The sequence below is a fragment of the Strongylocentrotus purpuratus genome, unplaced genomic scaffold (assembly GCF_000002235.5).
Source record: "Strongylocentrotus purpuratus isolate Spur 01 unplaced genomic scaffold, Spur_5.0 spur5_scaffold_8, whole genome shotgun sequence".
Taxonomy (NCBI): Eukaryota; Metazoa; Echinodermata; class Echinoidea; order Camarodonta; family Strongylocentrotidae; genus Strongylocentrotus; species Strongylocentrotus purpuratus.
The window spans coordinates 33,524,708-33,547,245 of NW_022145614.1; the positions used below are offsets into that span (position 1 = coordinate 33,524,708).

General features: G+C 35.9%; 1 protein-coding gene across 1 annotated transcript; it reads left to right on the forward strand.

Moving 5' to 3' along the window:
* Window positions 1-1,465: 1,465 nt before the first annotated feature.
* On the forward strand, window positions 1,466-21,533 carry LOC100889190 (protein spire homolog 2). The gene is given in 16 exon segments (XM_011673671.2): window positions 1,466-1,829; window positions 4,049-4,080; window positions 5,000-5,323; window positions 7,738-7,863; window positions 9,696-9,767; window positions 10,197-10,361; window positions 10,954-11,040; window positions 12,048-12,165; window positions 12,361-12,469; window positions 15,661-15,723; window positions 15,726-15,865; window positions 17,314-17,450; window positions 18,474-18,617; window positions 18,860-18,927; window positions 20,147-20,271; window positions 21,440-21,533. Coding segments are annotated over 16 exon segments (1,950 nt in total). The 5' UTR covers window positions 1,466-1,594; the 3' UTR covers window positions 21,445-21,533.
* The last annotated feature ends 1,005 nt before the right edge of the window (window positions 21,534-22,538 follow it).

A 22,538-nucleotide genomic window follows, 5' to 3' on the forward strand; every position in this document is an offset into this window, starting at 1 on the left:
CTGCGAGTAGCGCGAAAGCTTTGATGTTTCATTAAATTATTAGAGAAAGAAATTCAGACGATTCGTTGTACCGACTCTTAATCATCGCTTAATTTTTAAAAGTTTCTTTTGTCCGATAAAAAGTCACAGTCTGTAGGGAGAAAAAAAATTGCCATTTTCCATCTCCTTATTTGTTGTTGTTCTTGTGCTTTTTTTTGGGGGGGGGGAGGGGGGCTACACGCCTGGCAAGAGGGACCCCATATAATGAAATACTGCAACATTGCGCCCGCCCCTTGAGTCCCGGTAAAAAAAAAAAACACCTTCTTGTAATATCACCCACCTTTCTTTCTTTTCCCTTCTCATTATATTCTCCCTTTCCCTTTTTTCTCCTCCGTCTTTCCCCCTTTCTTCCTTTTCCGCCTTTTCTCTTCTCTCTCTCTTCCCATTTCTTCCAATTTCCTCCTCCTTTTTCTGTCTCCCCTTTTCTCTCCTCCCTCTATAGGCCTATCTTCTTCTTTCTTTCTTCTCTCTTCCCTCTTTTTCCCCTCCTATTTCTTTCCCCCTCCTTTTTCTCTTTTTCTCCCTTTCCCCTTTCCCCCGGCCTTTTTTTTTTTAACCGGGGGGGGGGGGGGGCCGGGGGGGGGGGAGTGCACGTGCCCCCCTGTGCCCCCTGAATCCGCCACTGTTTATAATTATATTGGGCACGACGTTACGGGCTCCTGCTGTATCACACGAGAGGGAGCAAAGCGACCCGAGCTTTAGAAAATTATGACATGGATTCGAAGCATCAATCATATACATGTAACTTTGACATACTAGTAAGTAGTGAGCAAAAGCGATGTAAACATTGAAAGAAAGCAACGAAAGCAACAAGAGCAGAATACACTAGCAGAGCAATTTCGAAATTGGAACCCTCTAAAAAGTTATCATCCAATGATAACCTTGATTAGGGGTGCTAAATTATGATACTGAAGAAATTCAATGTGGCAGGGAGCAAAGCAATATACAATTTTCGAATCATTTGTAAATTACCCATTAAAATATAGTACTCTAATTGTTATACAGAATCGGGGGCATGCATGATGCATGCACACATACTAAATCCAGTTTTTTTAATTTTCGCCATTTATATTTGTTTTGTGTTGTGGATGTGGATAATTTTTAAGAGCAACACAAAGTCTCTAAAAGCCAAAGAGACCCTGCAAATCGAATTGATATAATCAGTCAAACTATCAATTATCAATTATGGGGTCTAATTCCCCTTAAAATCTCCTTGAAATTACGTAAGAAGCGACTTACAATACTTTATACAAAGTTTGGTGTACTTTTAGGCTCAAAATGATGCAAAGATCCCTTTGCATACAAAATATGCAGGTGAAAATATTGGCGATGCCTGGCGTAATAGGGATGCATATAGAGCATGCACAGCATAGCTAGCTAGCTAACTGTACACAAACACCACTCTTCATTCATACCAGTGCAGTGTGGCTTGCGGTATGTACCGGTCTGTGATGCGTCGCATTTATGTGTACAGACTAATGTACACTTTAGTTACACTACTACTTTCTAGCTAGACGATTGAGAACGTAAATGTCGCCAGGATATACCTCTCGCAATGGAGAACGACGCAGTTAAAGGAAAATTCCTTTTGGAACAAGAAATTATATCATTACAAGATATCCTGGAAGCTTTCAGCGCACCTTTAAACGAAGAACAAGCTTGGGCCATTTGCTATCAATGTGGAAAGTTTTTAGATGAAAGTTTAGATAGGAATGTAACGGTGGAAGGTGCAAACGGCGTACTGCTCAGCAACGATGGAACTGTTCGCCTGATGTTCGCTATAGACACAGGTTCGTATTAGAGAGGCTACTGTCTACTGTCTATTTGACTGTAAAATGAGGTCCGTATACAGAGATCTGTGTCCGGATAACCTGGATTAAGGTCTTAGTGATAACATGAAATATGATAGGTAATGATATCACCAAGCCTTAATTGGCATCCATTTACATGCTTGAAGTTGAACATTGAAAATGAGTGGCCGTCTAACGTCTCTCTTCTAACTAGTAGTATCGTGTTAGACCGAACATTTCTATAGCATTGGGCCTACTACTAATCTAGTTTACTTGAGTATGACTTATGACTATAAGACTTAAGTGTAATTGTAAACAGAGCCTTAATCGATGAGTTCGTAATCGACCATTCCTAGCTGCACACTTTTTTTTTATTTTATAGCTCCTCGGCCCTCCACAATTTTAATGATATTGAACTAGATCTAGTCTACATGTAGGTTTTTATATCAAAATGTTTTGTGATCGACATAATTACCATATTATTAGGAATAATGATAGTGTTAATGTACATGTAGTACCACATGAAGTCCACCTCTCAATTTTCAAACAAGCCTTTACATTTGCCGGTGGTAAAGGATGGAATGGCATTCCCCACTTTAAACAAAGTCTACCCAAGCAATTGAAACTTTTAAATTGATTTATAACTAGAATATAAGAACTTTTATTTTTAATTCTATTGTATTTTTGTCGTTTTTTTACTTTAATTATATAGTAGTATGTTATGTCAAATGATACTTACATTTCTGATTTTTTACTATTTTTAAAATTTTATGTCAACAAACTTTTGTTGAATTATATGTTATTGCTTTTTAATTTTAACAGGACCATGTACATTTTTGCCAATCAGTTTCTCTTATTTTTGCATTTATACAAGTGAAATTATTACAAAGGTTTGATTTGCCATCACTATTATTATTATTTTAACTTAAAGCCACACTGTCCTACTTGTAGCTACATGTACTTGCTCCCTTTATATAGAAAACAATGCCTAATCAGTGACCATTGGTCCCCCATGATCCTCTTTTGAGTTGATGAGATAACCACCTGTCAGTGACCTTGCAGGGTGTTCTAATCCCTCCTATAAACTAGTACAGATAAGCTTTAAAGGAAAAGTATGCATCAAATAACAACTAACGTTAAAAAGTAAAAGTACACATAATGAGTATTTTTCATTAGATTGCTTAACAAACACACCTGTGCCAAAGGCTTCAATGGAAAGATTTGTGGATGTTTAAAGGGGAAAGTTCATCCTGATGGTAAGTTGGTTTTGATAGAAGCAGAAACATGAGAGGAACAGGTCTGAAGGGTTGAGCAAATTCAGAATTAAAAAAAAAGTTATGAATTTTTGAAGTTGCGATCAATCAAATACAAATTGGCAACACTGTGAAGTATCTTCCGAGCTTCTCTCCAATCTGCTCTGTTTATAAGATTTCATGAACTTTCATTTTCTTTGTTGATGATGGAATAGATGTTTTCCATACAGGGGTTGTCTCGACACATTTTAAATAACTCTTAGGGTGCAATTATGATTGAACATTTTCTATAAGGGACTTTTTTTTGGGGGGGGGGGGGGATTATGTTTAGTGCAGAGGATATGGGAGAGGAGCTCAGAAGATATGTCACAGTGATGCCAACTTGAGTTTGATTGATCACAACTTTAAACATTCATAACTTTCTTATTTTATACTGAATTTGCTCAAGCTTTCAGACCAGTTCCTCTCATTTTCTGCTTAGAATTTTTGAGTTAAAAGCTTTCAAAACCAACTTAATATCGGGGGTAGACTTTCCTTTATATTGCAAACGTATTCAAATTACCATGCAATAATATCTGTCGGGGTACACTGTGTACACAGCTTGTCCAGACACACAATGCATGGGCATTCCTATTAGTATGTACTATGTAGCCCAATCGAATTTCAGCCACTTCAAGCTAAAAACAATTGACTTCTGCAGCATATAATGCCATATTTCGAGCATAAATATCTCATAGAGTTTGTGAGAGATTTAATGTCTGTCCACACTATGACCATGCTGATGATGATATGGTAATAATACTCTGTCTTACTCATTGAATTGTTTCTTTAGAAAAGGTACATGGAATTTTTCTTTATCCTATTTAACTAAAGAAAAATATCTGGCAGTTTTGCTGTATGATTATACTACAGGTAAATGTAGTCTAGGCAAGTAACATTAAAATTTATGTTTTCCTTAAACTGTCTATGCAGATCACACAAGAGAGACACAAACCGTGGTAAGTTTCCAGAAACCTTTTGTATTTAAATCTATCTGGGTTTTCTCTGATTTTGTTGTGTTTGGATATAGTGCTGCTACATTGTTTTACCTCCACATACATGTAGCCCCTCTAACTACCATTAACAAGCAAAATATTGATGAAAAATACATGTAGTACCAGTAAATTTATGCTAGCAATAATTGAGTGACATGATGAATACTGATGATGAAATTACTTGAGCTCCTTAGAAAGAAATTTTGAGTTCAATCAATCTGCTCACTATAATAAATCTTTTCTTTATAATGTCTACATTATGAACAGGTTGAAATATTATTTTCAAGTGATATTTGATGAGAGTAAATATGTATGAAACCCTTCACACAATATGAAGAAAGATATTTTGTTGATGGGTTCTCTTCTAAATTTACATTGTATTATAGTTTACTACTACATGTACATGTACCATATTTTGATGTTTGTCCAATTAAATTCATGATGACAACTTTAAAGGTGAAATCTAGGCCCTCTTATTTCTTGCCTAAGTTGCTTTTAAAAGTAAAGTCAGAGAAGCAAATCAGAAGGTTAAAGGGTGATCCACCTTTGTTATAAGTTCATGCATAAAAGCAGAAGAATGCAAAAAACCGAATGATAAAAGTTTTTTTAAAAATCGGAAGACAAAACAGAACGTTTGAACTTTAAAACATGAGACTTGAGATCTAAACCACTCTAAAAAGTTGTTTGGAAACTAGAGTTGAATCAATAATAAATATGGCATTACCAATTTTTGGGTGTTGGAGCAAACAGAAGATGTTGTCCTCCACTATATCATTTTGTTCTAACAGTCCATTCTGCTTCTCTTATTTGTTTTGCTTTCTTTTAAAGTAACAAACTAGTGAATTTGCATTTCTCTTTCACATTTTTGTGAATAATTTTTCAGGTTATGAATACACTTGGGAGAACTATTTATCAAGCTCTGGACTATGGCCTTTCTGAAGAAGAAGAAAGAGAACTCTCTCGCCCCTTAGAGGAACTCATAGAATTCATGATTGGTGCAGACAGAAATGAACATTCTGAAAACTCCAATGATAACAACAATGTAGGTTTAAGACAGGAGGCTGATAGCTTTAATGTGGATGAAGGAATAGAGGATGAAGAACTTTGTGATGAGGAACCCGATGGAGAAAGAGGAAGAGATGATGCCAGGTCTGAAGACCATGTACGTGTAGAAAATGAATCCTGTATGATAACACAGCTGTTAAAGGTAAGCAAGGGCAGTATACTGATAACAGTTCATATTAAATAATAAGTTTTCTTTTCGCAATCTATATTAGATTTGTATCTTGGAATGACGTTGTTGCTAAATATATTTCTATGTAGATCATGTTGACCTAATAATAATGATTCAATATTTCACAAGTTTATATCAATCATGATTTGAAAATTGCCCCGATTTAAAAAAAAAAAATATTCCATAGACTTGTGTGATAAAGAATTTTGTTTCTTTGAAATATCATAAAGTAGACATTTCTCTAACTTTTGGATAGTTGTGTGCAACAAATAAATACAAGTTATTTGAAGATGTTTTTGTTGGCCCATCATTTCTGTGCACATAATTGAGTTGAGCGGCTAGATACAAACACATGCATAGCCCATATCAATTGAGTCACTTTAATGTAGTACAACTCTTTCCCACTCTTTTGATCTTATCTTTATTTCCTTATACAGTATATATGTTATTCTTTTTTCTTTTTTTCATCTTTTACTTCATCTAATATTTTCTATGTATTTTTTACCTATTCTTCTTAATATTTTCTTATGTCATTGTTTGTCATTGTACTATCTTTGTTTTTCTCAATGAGGCCTAATATTTCCTTCTATCTTTGCCTTTTTTCTTTATTCTCTTCCTATCTCAAGTTATTCATTGTTGTGTTCACTTAACTTTCATCTTTTATTTCTATATTTCAGTATGATATGTATCACTACTTCTTCATCTTTTCCTACATCATTTCCAATGTATTTCCTTATTTTTCTATTATCTCATTATTATTTCTCTTCTTTTTCTTCATTTTTCATCCTTTTATGATGTATGCATTTCCTTAGTTATTCTTTGTTTTTATACTTCTATCATCTTCTCTTTTACGTTGCCGTAATGTAAACATTTGTTTTTATTATTCCATTCTTTCTTCATTTACTTCTATCATTTGAAATTCATATTAAAAAAAAAATTCTCTTATCTTCTCTATCATCCCTTCATTGTTTTTATTCTGCTTTCATCTTTTCTTGAGATGGTTGGCCTTTCGGGGGAATATTTTTTCCAAAAAAAGAAAAGAAAAAAGCATTAGATGCATAAACCTAGCAGCCTATTCATTGAGGAAAAAGACAATGTGAAGTGATTGTGAACCTTATGTGTTTTTTTTTGGCTACACCAAATTACTGACTTCTTCCTTTCAATGATAGATACATGCAGCTAATTTGATGCAAAATATCCTTATGACATCAGATATGATTGGAGAGATTTTTTTCTTTAAAAATTGTGATTTTTTTTTTTCTTCTTCCAACCCTGAATTGTTTATTCTCATGTTTATTTTTAAATACCAAAATTGCTGGCTTCTTTCTTTTAATGATAGGTTACCAGCTACTGCAAATCATTCTAATGAACTCAGCTAGGTGAACAAGTTTTAAATGCACATTTCTTTGATTTCAAAAGAGAGGATATCAGTTTGAATAAAAACAAATTAACTTTTTTTTTTTAAAGTCCTAATATTTGTTCCAACCTGACAATTACTACATCCATTTAGAATTTAAGTGTTTCTGAAGTGTTTGTTTTCAATAACTTTGTGGGTTTCTTACATGTAGAACTTTGATGCTTGTTTGGGTATTCTATTCGCATTTAAAAGACACAAATTCGAGACATGTAACACCGTCTTCTGGATATCCTGTTGAATATCCATGAGCTGAAAATATCCTGGCAATATATAAGTATAAATACTGATTATCTTTGTTTGAAATGATTTAAAGCAGCATACAATCAAATATGAAAGTTCAACAATGTGAATCATATGGTCAGGCTCCTTTTTGAAATGGCACCAGACACTCCATGAATGTTCAAGCTGAAAAACTGACCATGTGAGTGCCCATGTTTGTAGAGGAAGATACGCATTTGCAAATGAGGGGGGGGGGGGGGGGGGAGGGAGGAAACAACTGGCCCATTAGTACAACCACTTCTACAGATTGATAATCAGTGATAAAGAGAAGAGAGGAGAAAATACTACAACATCAACCACTAACCTGTTGCATAACAATATTCTCTGTTTATGTATAAAATACATAGCATCTTAACTTATTAACACCATCATGATAAATTATATTTTGATACATGCATAATATGCAATGAATGCATAATGTGCAATGAATGCATAATGTGCAATGAAATAATACCCTCATGATTGCCCTGGACACAATAGGCTACCTCCCACATTTAATAGGTACAAATGAGTTCAAGAACCAGATTGGTTTGAAAATGTGCTGATCTCAACCTGTTACCGGACCACATTTGAAAAGTTAAAAAAAAAGTTTATAACAATTCATGTAAAATCTGCTTTGTTTGGAACCGCCTCCCCTAAAAGGTACAAGTTTTCATTTTTAAAGAAATATTCTTTCTTTATTTGCTTTCAGCTGTGTTCTGACCACCTTCCACAACCCAAAGCAGCATCTACGCACTACCAAGCTGTTTGCAGAGCAGTGTATACTGAATATCTAGACCTGGCTACATTCCTCAATAAAATCACAGGCAGTAAAGAGGTATCTATTCATATGAAGCAGGGGGGGGGGGGGGGGGGGGGTTGGGCAAGTTAATTGGGCAAGACTGGTACTGCCTGTCATGCACTTAGCCAAATGGAATGGTGTAACGGGGAAAGCTTTCAAATATAGGATAGGAAACTGGACACTCTGGACAGAGACAGATACATCCCAGTACCCGCCATTTCGGCACATCACAACACATGATGGTTGAACAGCAAATTGAAAAGATTCCCCCCCCCCCCCCATGCACCAATATTTTGTATTCATTGTTTGTAGAGCAAGGAGAGTTGTGTGAAGATAGGCCTAAGATCAATCCCATTGACATTCCAAATCTGCAGCATTCAAGGTGGCGTATCTATGGGTTATTACTTATTGCGCCCCCATCCTTATGCCAAAAATTATCAGTTAAAAAATGCACACATTCACCTACCCCCCCCCCCCCCCCCCGAAAAAAAACCCTAACCAGATCACTTTAAAGGTAAAGACCAGTTATGGTCATGCGATTGCATTGTGAAAGAAACGTTGTGGAATCGATCAGAAAAGGTTGATCATCCAGCATATAAGTATTGGTGTGTACTGCAAGGTTCTGGAATCATCAAAATGATAAGAAATATGGCCCAGTCTTCATAAAGTTACAAGCACTGTACACAGAAAGATGAATATGGGACTATGCGCACACGTGCGCGACACATGCGCGACACATGCGTTTATCTCTCACAGACCATGTAGATAAACTAATTTACCAAATATATCAATTAGCAGGCGTTTTCCCGGCAAAATTGTTATCATCACGTATTAGTCAAAACATATTCTTTCACTTGATTGGTAATAAGAGCTTCCATTTCATTTTTTGAAATTGGGGCGTTTCCAATACTGGTCTTTACCTTTAAAGGTACTATGTCCCTTTTGCAGCCAACCTCAAATTCTGTAGAACTTTGCAGGAACTATGAATATGTCATGTATGTCCTATCTGTGAAATTTAAACCTTAGCAGTGTCCTAATATTCAAATTATGCAAGGAAACCTGTTTACTTGCTATGCTTCACTGTCAGACACTATTGAGTGACTCACTGGCTTTTTTTCTTCTTTGGTAATACTTAACAAACATAAAATGAGCTGTAAAGGGTACATGAGCATTTGTCTACATCAATAACCCACTTCTTGTGATGGCCAAAATTAAACTGATTGAATCTTTGCGCAGCATAAAACGTACGACAATTCAGTTCAATGGTCTGAAAATCAAGACTATTACTTATTGGCTCTAAAGCTCCTAAGTCAATTTGACAACTAATAGTCGTTATTTTCCCACTTGAAGAAATTTTCAAGCACCACCTTTTTAGGGAAGTTCAAAATTAGTATTATCTCTCAAATGCCATTGGAATTTAACCTTTTCATTTTTTGGGCCTGCAAATGGGACATAGTACCTTTAATAAGCAGCAGTCTGAAATTAATGAGCTTTGAGGTTTGACCTCATGACCTCCCACACCAAGATGAGGGTCCCATCATATATGCATACAAGCATTGAGGTAATTCCATCAGGATGCTCTCGACTGGCCAGCCAGCAGGGGGCTGGGCAGCAAGCATGATTGGGAACCTCCTCTTCACTGACCATAAGAACTTAGATTTTGCAACCTACAAAGCAATCATCCTGATTGCCTGTGTGGCAATTAAAATTAAGGGTAAGCGTGGACCCTGAATTATTTGTTTTCTCATTGGTTATTTGTTGATTTGCCTGTGGTAGTGAAGGAGTACTGCTGAAAATGGATGTAATTTTGAATGTATGTTTGGAAGTTGGTAACATTTTACAGATAATGTTTCTTTTTGTTTTTACAGGTATTAAGAAGTTTATCAGACAGTAATGATAGTTGTGATGGCAATGTGGAAGATTTACAACCAAGACAATGGGTGAGTTCATTATGCATATCATCTGTCAGACCCACAGGTCATGTGTAGATGGCCTTTAATAATACATTTGGATATTTTCAATGTTGAATCTTAAATTGATCCTGTAAAGGCAAGGTTATTTAGGCCATGCCTGACCTCGGCCGTGAAGCCACGAAAAAAAATTATTGGTAAAAAAAATTCTGCAAGGATAATGCAGAAATACTACAGGAGGAGGAGGGGGGGGGGGGGGGTGGATCCCCTCCTCTGCCTTTTTAGGGTTAAGGAAATTTGGCATTTTCACACTTAATTTTCCATCTGTTAAAAGAACAAAATGGGCTCAATATCAGAAACAAGAATGAGCAATAATTTAATCTCATTAACACAATCAGAGAGCACAGAGGGGAGAATACACCTGTAAATGATATTTATTTTGATATTTTTGCTTTGCAGGCTAAGATCTGGCTGAATGTGGTGCGAGATCTAAGAAATGGTGTGAAACTGAAGAAGCTGGCTGATCATGAGAAAAGCAGAGCACCCATTGAATTTGCACTCACACCCTATGAAATGCTGATGGACGATATTAGATCGCATCGTTATACTCTAAACAAAGTCATGGTATGTTACATGCAGGTCTGATGGATGCTATTAGATCACATCGTTATACGCCGTTTGTTACCCGTTTCCTCTGACACTTTACCTCTGATATTTTACAATGAACCGTATATCATATCTCTTAATGTCACTGAATTTGTTATTCTTATTTTGATGATTCCTAAACCTCATAATACACACCAATTTTTGAGTACAACATATCAACCTTTTATAGATGCTTTCAGACAGCTTCTTTCACAATATGATTGCATAACACGATATATCAACATGGGAGGTATCTTTAACCATCTTTGCATTGCAATGTAAACTTTATTTAATATCAAACAACGAAACATGTACCTTGTCTCTTTACGACTTTTTCATTATAATGGATCAGCCCAGAAAATCAGAATCATAGAATTGTTTGAAAAGAGTGTTGAAATCAAACCAGGAAAAGTGTATATCAAATTGATGACAGAGAAAATTGATGCATAGTTGCAGAAACAACCAAACTTCTAAAATTAAAAAAGAATGCCCCCCCCCCCCATATCAATTTGTTTTGTTGCTCAAGTGTAGTTTTCTTCTTCACTTGTCTTTTCCCTCCCTATGATCACAGGTTAATGGTATAATCCCAGCAAGTGTGAAGAAAGAAGCTCATGATATAATCCTAGACTTTATCCGCTCCAGACCACCTCTCAAACCTGTAAGTATTTACCAGGTCCAGCTCAGCTCACCCACAATCCCTAACATATTATCCAAATCCAATGTATCTCCATGGTGAATGCGATCCCTATTTCCAACCAGACTAACAAAAGGTATTTCACGGAGTGATTAGCTGCGATATTAAGCAATTTGTAAAATATTTGTAAAAAAATTATTCAAAAATTGAAGTATTCGCCTTGAGCATTCACAAGTCAGTGAGATTTTCAATGCAAATAAGGCATTATGTTTTCGGGTTGCCCGTTCCTCCGTCTGTCCATCCATCCTGCATTCTTGTTAATGTGATATCTCAAGAACCCTTTGAGGTGTAAATTTTAAACTTGGTCATAATATTAGATTATGTTTTTGAGTAACTAGGTCAAAGGTCAACGGTCAACGGTCACAGAAGTTAACTTATGAAATATCAGATTTTAGCTTTGTTATTGCGATTTCTCAAGGACCATTTGAGTTGTGAACAGATGGAGGTTAAGTGATCCAAATTTAGAGACAAATCATATGATAAGTGATTGTGAAAATACCAGTTTTGGAAAATGTACAAAATGAAGTAGAAATAGGGTGCATAATGTATTAACTGAATATAGGCGGAGGCATATTGGAGATGCAGTCGCATTCATCTTGTTTTTTAATGTCCTTTTCAAGTAAGGTAATTAACCAAAACTATATATACAGTTTTGGTTTTCACTCACAGGAATAGGTTTGATGAGTTTAATTTGTAGTTTCATATACATGTAGCCCTGTGTTTATACAGTCTACCATAAATGTAATACAGTATCAATGCATCTTCATGTTGGAGCCTAATATGCTATACGAGGTACATACAAATATAACGTAACAAATCATGGAATTGCCCAAGGCTGTCTCAGATCTGTATATTCTACATAATTAAAGAAAGCATGACCATAGACACAAATATCTTGACCTGTGTCTAACTGATTATAATACATTGCATTCATTTATATTAAACATTAACAAAATATGTGTTATGCACAGGTTCCTGAGGATAAATTAAATCAGAAACCACTGAGAAGGGAGAGTGCTCATGAGAAGATAATGACAGAGATCCGCTCACAACCTCAACTGAAACCAACTTCAGTCAAAGAAAATGCAGGTGAGAATATAACTCCTCCTAAATAAATTGCAATTGAAATTATTTTGGTGTGAGTAACAGAAATAAGATTCTTGAGCTATATTAATAGTTCTGTTTTGTCATGGTCCTTGACAAAATAGAACTGTAACCATGGATATACTAGAATGTCACGATCGAGTATCCATGGTTCTCCCTTATTTTTGATTCCTTGTACAGAACCAAGAAGTCAGAGCTTAATTTCCTCTGATGAATCTGGAGAAGAGTCATCACCTCCGCTAGCTAAGAAGGTCTTAAAGGCCGTTTTTCATTGGATTGGTCTGAGGAGGTAAGTTATCGCCTTTAAACATTTCTATTTTATTAATCAAATATTTGAAAAACTCTACACCGGTATGTAAGTCAGGCACCATATTGACATATTTACAACTTGCTACACACTTTAGCCACTCACCTTATCAACAACTTCTGTGTTTTGTTTGTGTGTTTTAGGCTTGAGTCATTACAGGTTTTTCAAAACCAAAGTTTGACGTGAAAATTTGAGGCGGGGAATGGGTACCTGTACAGAAATTTGTCCCACAGCCAAAAATTTAGTGCATGCAACGACGTGAAATAGGATAAAAATATGGAAGTAATAATTTGATGTAAAAGACAGTAAATTCTTTCAAATTAATGAAAAATGGCGCATCCGGGATACATAATTTTTCAACAAAAAAAAAAAATCAAATTTTTAGAATGACTACCGGTACTACAAGTTTTTTTGTTTATAAATTAAGGAATACAAGGGAAACATTCGTGATGGCGTAGTGTGCAGAAACTTAAGTTAGACGACGGAGTTAAGTTATGAGAGGCTTTCTACCACACACAATACCATAATGTTGATCAGACTATAAAAATAGCAATGTATCATAAGTTGTCAAAATACTTACCAAATTATGACTCACCCGAGATATGATTATGAAGGAAAAGAAATTAAAACACTCGGAACAATATTGTTGTGCCCTTCACAGGCCTTAAATTTCGTCATTTTTAGGGCAAGGCCAGTTTGGCCTCGAGTACCTCATATTTTTAAGGGCACCAAGGCCAAAATATTTTTACAAAAAGGGCATCGAGGCAAAATATTTTACAAAAAGGGCATCGAGTATGAGGCCAAAAAAATTGATTCTATTTTTGTTAGATGTCATGTGTATTTTATGAAACTTGTGCAGGATCAATTTCCCATGACTTTTAGCACCAGCTTCTTCACAGAATGTATAGAGGTCTACGGTACATACAAACAAGCAGGCGCGTAGCCACGGGGGGGGGGGGGGGTTCACCTAAAATTTTCAGGATCGGTTGAAATTTTGTAGACCCCTTTTTTTGACCTCGATCGATTACATGTATGTGCCCCCCCAAACACCAAACTCTGGCTACGCGCCTGCAAACAAGGCGGCGGCCCGCAAGCCTTAGATTTAGCAGCCAGGAGCAAGGGGCAATTTTTTTTTTAAGTTGCCCTTTGCCACGGGAATTTACCAGAGCAAGGGGCAATTTTTCCAAAAACAGATAGGCCGCTTATCTAATCATAAGTTCAAAGAGAGTCTACAAATGTTAATTTCATAATGTGAATAGATCGAACGATCAATTTAATAACTTTTTAATCTTAACAATATGAACAGGAAAGATTGATTAAGAACATCAAACTTGCACATTAAACAGTATTTTAAAGTAACTAAAAATATTGATGAGCAAATGAATAAATAAATTGTCAATTTCACAAACATCGAAAGTCATCAGGACTTAATTGGCAAGTTTACCGGGCCGGGTATTCCAAATCAAAATCGCACCTCACACACAAACCTTCCGCCACTCTCTCGGTAGTAGGAGCAAATTTGAAGAAATTATCTTTTTAACTGTTGTAGACTATAGAAAGGTCTACATAGGCCTAACTAATGAAATAAGATGTAAAAATGTCCTTATAGACATTCGACAGCTGAAAGTGACACGCTCAGCTCAGTTGCGTAACGTGCATTCACGAAACCAAAATCGTTCCTCGCACACACACTCTCGCCACTTTTGGTGGGAAGCTGTCGGGCTGGAAGTTTGCCAGCGAAACCGATGCACCCTCGGAATTTTACGGGACTCGAAACGTTCGTCTTGGGAAGCTGGCGGGGTAGCTTTTTGAAGCGAGGTCGGCTGGTGGCAAAATGAGAGCAACTGCGATCGAGAACATCGTAGGTGTTCTTAACTTATTAATAAGATAATTCTAAATTCTATTTGAGATAAGATAATAAACTATATAGGCCTACAAACAAACCTCGACAGATCTCTAATGACTATTTGAATGCTTGTTTATTTCTCCATTTGACGATTTGTTTTCTTGATCCTGGCCTTCGATTTGTACGTACGTGCGTGCGTCAACAGCATGCACCATATGCATATCATGCGATCGCATAATATGAACGTACGTACGTACGTACGTGCGCTAGCGCATTGCCTATATAATAACAAAGGGCGCATTTTCACGGCACTTGCCTCTTATTAAAGCACTAAATACGAAGCTAGAAGAGAGCTCGTGGGCGGCAAACTGTTCGTGATTCGTGTATTTTTACTGTTCTAATAATTTATGGGCGCATTTTCACGGAAAACACTTGCGCCTTGCCGTCTAGTTTTAGATGATTATGAGCGCAATTGGTGGTTTTATGTGCGCACATTTAAAATAAAAAGGGCACGTCCAGTTGGAAAAAAAGGCACGTCGGCCAGTTTGAAAAAAAGGGCACGGCCTTTTTGGCCGTGAATATATCTTTTTTTGGGAGGGCACCGCGGCCAGTCTAGGGGCATCGACGGCCTGGCCGTCGATGGCCGTCGATTAATTTAAGGCCTGCCTTCAATGTTTTAAAATATTCAAGTATCACGGCAAAGCTAAAGTTAGAAGTAATGTTTGTCATGCAAGTTGTGCTTGGATACAGCCCTATACTGTCATACATGCAGGCGAAGGTCCAGAGTGATCATATCAATAAATAAGCTTTACAGCTAATGAACATTAAATGAATAAGCACAAGTTAATGTATAGTTTTGGTAAGCCCTCTAAGACTTTTCTGTTCAGATTTATTGTGTTTTTAGATAGTAGATATAAAGATACTAGCAATACTTAGCTACTGTAGAGTTTAATCCTCCTCAAGTGATATATTAAACAAATGAGAGGTAGAAAATCATTCAGACGCCAACAGCAACCTGCACAACACCGTTCACATTTAAGCAAAGTATAGCAAGATTCTCTCTATTCTGTTTGTTATTAGAAGAAGAAAAAGAGACACAAAGATGTGAGGATAGGAAGAAAAAATCTTTCTGAATTAAAATGAATGACTTGAAACCCGTTGTGTATCAGAAAAATCCACCGGTAGTACCAATCATTATAAGAAAGCTTTATATTGAAAACTATCAGTTTCTTTCCCTTCAATTTTCTTTATGCATATCTGGACATCAAATATGTTATGTGTTTTTTTCTCATTGTTTATTTTGTTTCTATATATTGTTTGAATGAAGGAATCAGAGAGTGATACTAGCAGGCACAAGTCTGACTCCTACTCACTACCAAGAAGATTAAGAAGAGAGATAAATGGTTGCCAAGCAACTAAAGATATTGATGAGGAAGATGGTGATGGAGGAGACATTCTGGAACAAGCAATACAGAAGATCCTTGACGAACATCTAGATGAGAGCATTCTTTTAGATGTCAGATTGCCACATGGTATGTACATGTCAATATATAAAACTGGATTAATTTGCAACATGCAAAGTTTAGAAATGTTCAAATCATCTCAAAAGACCTGCAGATTGAATCCTGGACAATGTCTATATTGAGTGTGAACAAATAGTGTTTGCATAACTCACTCCAAACTGTTTAGTAAACAGTTGAATATTTGCCATTTCTATTTTAAACACAGGGTTCCCAATCAAAATGAATAGTCCTTTTTCCATTCTGAATTTGAGAAAAAAACAATAAAATTAGGATACAATCAGGATATTTCATTGTTTCCAAAGAAAGCAGTCATTCTCTTATGTCCACACACTGTATGTACTGGGTGAAGATGTTTCAAAGCGAATAGATTGAAATAATGATCCTGGAAAGTCCAAGACTGGGAATACTAATATAATGCATGAGACGTGCAACTTCAATATTGCACATGTATGCAAGAATACAAAGAATTGGTGTTATTCTTGCTCATTTTGAACAATTTTGTGAGTGTTTTATGAAGGTTACATGTAGTTGCCCTACCTATGACAACAATTTGAATATTATTATCCTGCTTATTTGAATCAAATTCCTGCAATGTACCAGAACGGTTCCATGTGCAGCATGCACACAACATGCAGTACAGGCTGTAATAATTGAAAATGATTGACTGCTATTATCTGGGATTTGCAAGCTCTCAAAACTTATCTTAAAATGTATTTATATCAGCAACATGAGTTTATAAAATGATAGTGTGCAAAATTCAGATCAAATACTTTGTGCTTTTCTCTCTGAATGACAATTGAAGCTCTTTTCTATAAAACAAAGAGGGTGAATAAACAATGATTAGTTGCAAAATTCAAATTTGAAAAGAAAAATCACTCTAATTTTGCTAATAATTAATATATTCCCACCATACTTTTAGAAAAGTTTTCAATAATTTTTTAACAACATTATTGCCCTTTCACAAGTTTTGATATTTTCACCCTGCAAATCCCTGCACTGCCTTTTAAAGCATGTGCCTTGACAAATGCACTGTTAGATTTTCTATTTTTTTGTAACCACTATTAATTGATTTTAACATTTTGAATGAAGCATTCATTGCTCATGGGGTAGGTTTTCTTTGATTGTATCCATGTTGTTTGTGGCTTGCAACTTTCTATCATTGATATCAAAACAACTTCTTCTCAGGTTAACAAAATTGATTGGCAGAACCACACTTATTATGCATAATCATGTAGAATATCATTTGAAGGAGAATGGTTAGATAAGACTACGGGTAATAGTAAATGTATTCAGTCATTTTTGTGATATTATCATTAAAGTCGTTTCCATATGTTGTAATTTAGTTTACATGATTTAGTTCTGTTTCATAGGAGGATATTTAAATATTTTACATTCTTCATTTGAATTTACATGAGTTATCAAAAATAAATAATTGTTTGACTCTTTATATATTGAAGATACCATGGCCTCCACTCCGGAAAAAACACTAACAATGAGCAGATCATCGATGTCCAGTTATGATGAAATAAGATCAGATGAGATTCCATGTGACACTCCCAGGAGGCACAGCATTGGTCCCTGTCAGTCATTCAAGGTAAGAACATGCTAGACATCTAGAATCTTCCAGTTTAAGCACCTTTAAAGGTGAACATTAGTAAAAGTGTGTGTTGAATCTTGATCAGAACTACACACACACTCAAGCAAGAAAGATTACCGACAGTCCTTTTCAGGACTATACACACACTCAAGAAAGAAAGATTTTACCGATCTCAAATGCAAAAAAGAACATTGCCACTGATTACCAGCGATATGATAAAGTTAGTTCCATAAATTAATGTCAACTACGTATTTGCTTGTGAAGAATGTTTTATTTGGGGCATAGCTTTGTCAGTTTTTTAAAGATTGCAAGGAGAGGCATCTTTTTTCACTTTGGGGAGGGTGCAATACAAAAATTATTATTGAGGCACCTCAATATGCAAATACATGTATGAGGCATTTCTTTGCCTAGAATCATCCTGCTTCGGAATATTGTGAGTGAGGAAAAATAAATAATACTTTGCTGTATACATAAAATATACATTAGATAAGATACATTCAGAAACCTTACCACCAGAATAAGATGATATTCAGACACTTACCTAAATACATGTGCTTTATTTTCATAAATTGATGTTATTCTAGAATATATATTCAATGCAGCTAACTTTCTCTTGCATTACCCTGGTTGCTGACGTGAATAATCTAAGTAACTTTGAGGGGTCAAATCTCATAGGTGAAATGGGTTATTTCAGGAAAGGCTCCAAAGTTAATGTGTATGTCTTTGTGTCCCAACAACCCATTTAGGGTATATTTCAAAATACCCCTCCCCTTCTGCATGATTCATAATCATAATTGATATTTGTATCCTTATTTGTACTTTATGTGATATAATTATTACTATCTTCAGTCCATACTGTTTGCCATATTGAACTCTAGAGCATGCATTTGTTGTGTGTAACACCTACTGTCAAAAGACCCCAGATGACCCGTTTTTGTTTTAAACTGGGTGTGTGTGTGAGATCTTGATGCAGTTTCTTAATATGTTTGTGATCACAAGTATTATCCTCTTCTATTGTAGTCTACCGGGAAACAGTGTGCGAGTATGGATTGCTTATCATTGACAGTGAAGGAGGTTATTCATATCAGAAGTGTCTTAGTGAAAGCAGAGATTGAGAACCTCAGAGTCAATGCTAGACTTCATAAAGACGTGCTACAGGACAAGGTATTTCATCACATCAATAACATTTTTAAAAAACTCTAGTAGGCTTCAAAATTGTACCAAAATTATTCATAATTGATAAGGGCAAATATTATTGCTGTTTATAACAAGATTGGTTTTCTGAGGGGATGATTGTCTAGGGGATATTTAGACAGAATTGATCTTTTTTTAAAATCTTGTTATTTTGATTTTATAACAATTGTAATATTTATGTATTATTCTTATGTATTGATTTTGTTTTGCAGGTGTGCTTTTCATGTAAGAAGAAGTTCTCTCTCTTTAAGAAGAGGTTCAAATGCAGACTATGTAAAAAGTAAGATTTTATTTTGTTTAATTTACTTTACACCCTCAAGTTTAAAGGTATTACAAAGTTTGGGTATGGGGTCATGAATTTGGTTCAAATTAACATTTTGGAGCCATATGCAATTTTACAATACTCAATGATCGTTGTAGCGGTTGAAATCGAGCCTAAAGTGATGAAATTGTGAATGATAAACTATTTATGTTGTATAGCGCCCTCTCAAGACTAATATTACTTTTGCTTTTAAACGATATTTCTTGACTACAATCGACCGATTTGCTATTCCCGTTTGGAAATTATGCCCTATGGCCTTTAATAGGCGCTATTTGAAATATTTGAAATTTACTGGGAGCACCAGTAAATTTTGATTATTCAATTTTCTCGAAAGCAGAACTGTTTTAGGGGCTAAATTTTCTAGTGCTTATAAACATCCACAGGGGCATCCAAATATATCCTAATTTATAAGAATTACTGTCCATACAATTTTCAAAATTACCTAAACTTTGCATTACCTTTAATAGAATTTAGTTGAAATCAATACTTGCACGTATACAGCATTTATCCGTTTGGAGGATGACACAAAAAGAACAAAATATATATATATAAAAACATGAGATCATTTCAAATGTAATTTTACCAACTGCAATATTGACATATTTGAGAATGCTTGGAACCATACTGATACAGGTGTAATATTGTGATTAGTGGTGTTCATATGATGTAGATAATTGTGATTATTGATGTTCATATGATGTAGATTATTGTGAACAGGAGCAATTCAAAATAGATACAGTGTTTTGTTATGTTTTGTTATGGTCTTAACCTAAATGTTGTGAAATTTGATTTTTGGTTCTTGGAGGCAGCAGTGAAGGTTATAAGCAGAATGTCATAAGGGTCAAATTTGTATAATTTATATCTTAAAAAATTGACAATATAAGAGGCATGCATTTCAACGAAGCATTCCTACTGTATGAAGAAATAATATATCAATGACGTCAAAAAACACCCAGTAAAGGTTTTCAAGAACATGGATTGTTCTGTAGTCCTGCTGATAAGATATATTTTGTTTGTTGACCTGTTCCCAAATTTATGTATGCCTGATTAATTCTAATCAATATTTAGCTACTATTTTTAAACATCAAATTATTTTTTCATAAGATTATAGAAAAAGTTTAAACTGTTTTTAAAGGTTCAATTCAGAATCGTTTTTCAATTGTGAATTATGTTTCAGATTGATCTGTAGTGTTTGCTGTGTTAAGATGTTCATTCCCAATGAAGAGTTCTTGCATATTCCTGTTGAGTCTCTCAGCCCAAATAGCCCAAGAAAAGCCCTTCCACACCCACTAGGCAAAGAAGGTAAATATGCTCTACATCTTTTTTAATGAGTACTCTCATCCTGGGTTGTTATATACAAATGAGTCTAAAATCCATTAAATTGTGTTTTGGGGGTTTGTAAATGCCAAAGAAAATCTACTATTCTGGTGCCTTGCTTGTAAAGTTATGTTAAAAAAATTGTACTGGAGGTGCAATTTCATTGTTAGCCTTGGGGTCATCATCCCTCAATATTGCCTAGTTTTTAATAGTGAAAGGGAAAAAAAAGATATATATTTTAGAGCTTTACCCATTATGTTCATGTTAGTCTGGATGGTATATAAAAGTTTCCCCCAAGAAAGGGAGTGCTCTTAAAATGCCCTCTAGTTTGAAATATGATATGAAAAATGAAAAGTTTTATTACCAAACTTCTTGACACATTGGTGTATAGTCACTTACACCTATTTCAATGTGCAGCCAAGGTGACTTTTAGCAACACTGACTCAATTTCTCATCATTTTGATGACTAAAAAAACCTCATATTATAAACATGTACCTAAATCTACCTGTACTATATGTTTATAACCAACCTTTCCCATTTACTTCAATAAAGTTTCTTTCACAATGTTTTTTATACAAGCGTATAAGTGTAGATTACACACAAAAAGTGAAATATTTCAAATCAAGTATAAATCATAATGTACATGTATGGAAAATATGTGCGAGGTATATGGATATGACATGTAAGGTAATACAATGTAAAATGTGGGGAGCCTAAATAAAATGCATACATGTAGCTTGTATGTGAATAGGCTTCTGTACTGAGTAACATAATATAGTAGGTCTGAATTTAAAAGGTATTACAGGAGGCGAAAACAGAGCAGTATAGTATAACATTCTTTTAAAGGACATACAGAAGTCAGCTGTTGTCTTTTACAGGTACTATGGTATTCAATATTTATTTTTACCTGGAATTTTTTATTAGACGGAGTAATGCAAGCATTAAATACTGAGTAAATTGTGAATTGCAAAGAGTATACTGGTAGCTATTAATGTAATACTAATGAGAAGTCCCATTAAATATAAAATACACTACACTAGTACACTTACCGTATTATTGTGTTATCCACTTGTCCCAACTCCCCACATTTAACTCTGACGAAATCATTAACAGACTCAAGCTTATGATTGCTGATTTGTTTGTTCAATTTAGTATAAGTGCGCCACCCACACCATTTATGGAGTCAAGCCCAGTGAGAGAGCGTAAACGAAGAGAACTTCATGTATGGCGCCAGCCTAGCCCTATGGAGAATGTTTGCTGTGAATGTTGTACCTTCCTCAAGAATACACGGACAAGTCCACCTCCATCCCAGGCGGGAAGGGGATTTCCCATACCATTTAATCTGGCTCCACCGCCACTCTACTCAGCTTAGCTTCACCACCACTCTACTCAGCTTAGCTTCACCACCACTCTACTCAGCCTAGCTCCACCACCACTCTACTCAGCCTAGCTTCACCACCACTCTACTCAGCTTAGCTTCACCACCACTCTACTCAGCTTAGCTTTACCACCACTCTACTCAGCTTAGCTTCACCACCACTCTACTCAGCCTAGCTCCACCACCACTCTACTCAGCCTAGCTCCACCACCACTCTACTCAGCCTAGCTCCACCACCACTCTACTCAGCCTAGCTCCACCACCACTCTACTCAGCCTAGCTCCACCACCACTCTACTCAGCCTAGCTCCACCACCACTCTACTCAGCCTAGCTCCACCACCACTCTACTCAGTCTAGCTTCGCCACCACTCTACTCAGCCTAGCTCCACCACCACTCTACTCAGCCTAGCTCCACCACCACTCTACTCAGTCTAGCTCCGCCACCACTCTACTAAGTCTGGCTCCACCACTACTCAACTCAGCCTGGCTCTACTACCATTCAACTCAGACTGGCTCCTCCACCACTCTACTTAGCCTGGCTCCACCATCACTCTACTCAGTTTAGCTCCACAACCACTCTCTACTTAGCCTGGTTCCACCACCCCTCAACTCAACTCAGCCTGGCTCTACTACCCCTTTACTTAGCCAGGCTCCACCACCACTCAAAAATCAGGACAACTCAATTTGCTAATAATAAGGTATTCTTGGCATGATGTAATGCCTTTTAGCATGACATGGGCGCAGCCATTTTTTTGAAAATATGATGTGCCATGCTTAGTTGTACATGTACCAGGCACCAAGATTTATTTGGAAATACTTTTTAATTCAATATTAAAAACTTTACTTTGTAATGAGGGAATATCAAAGCCGAG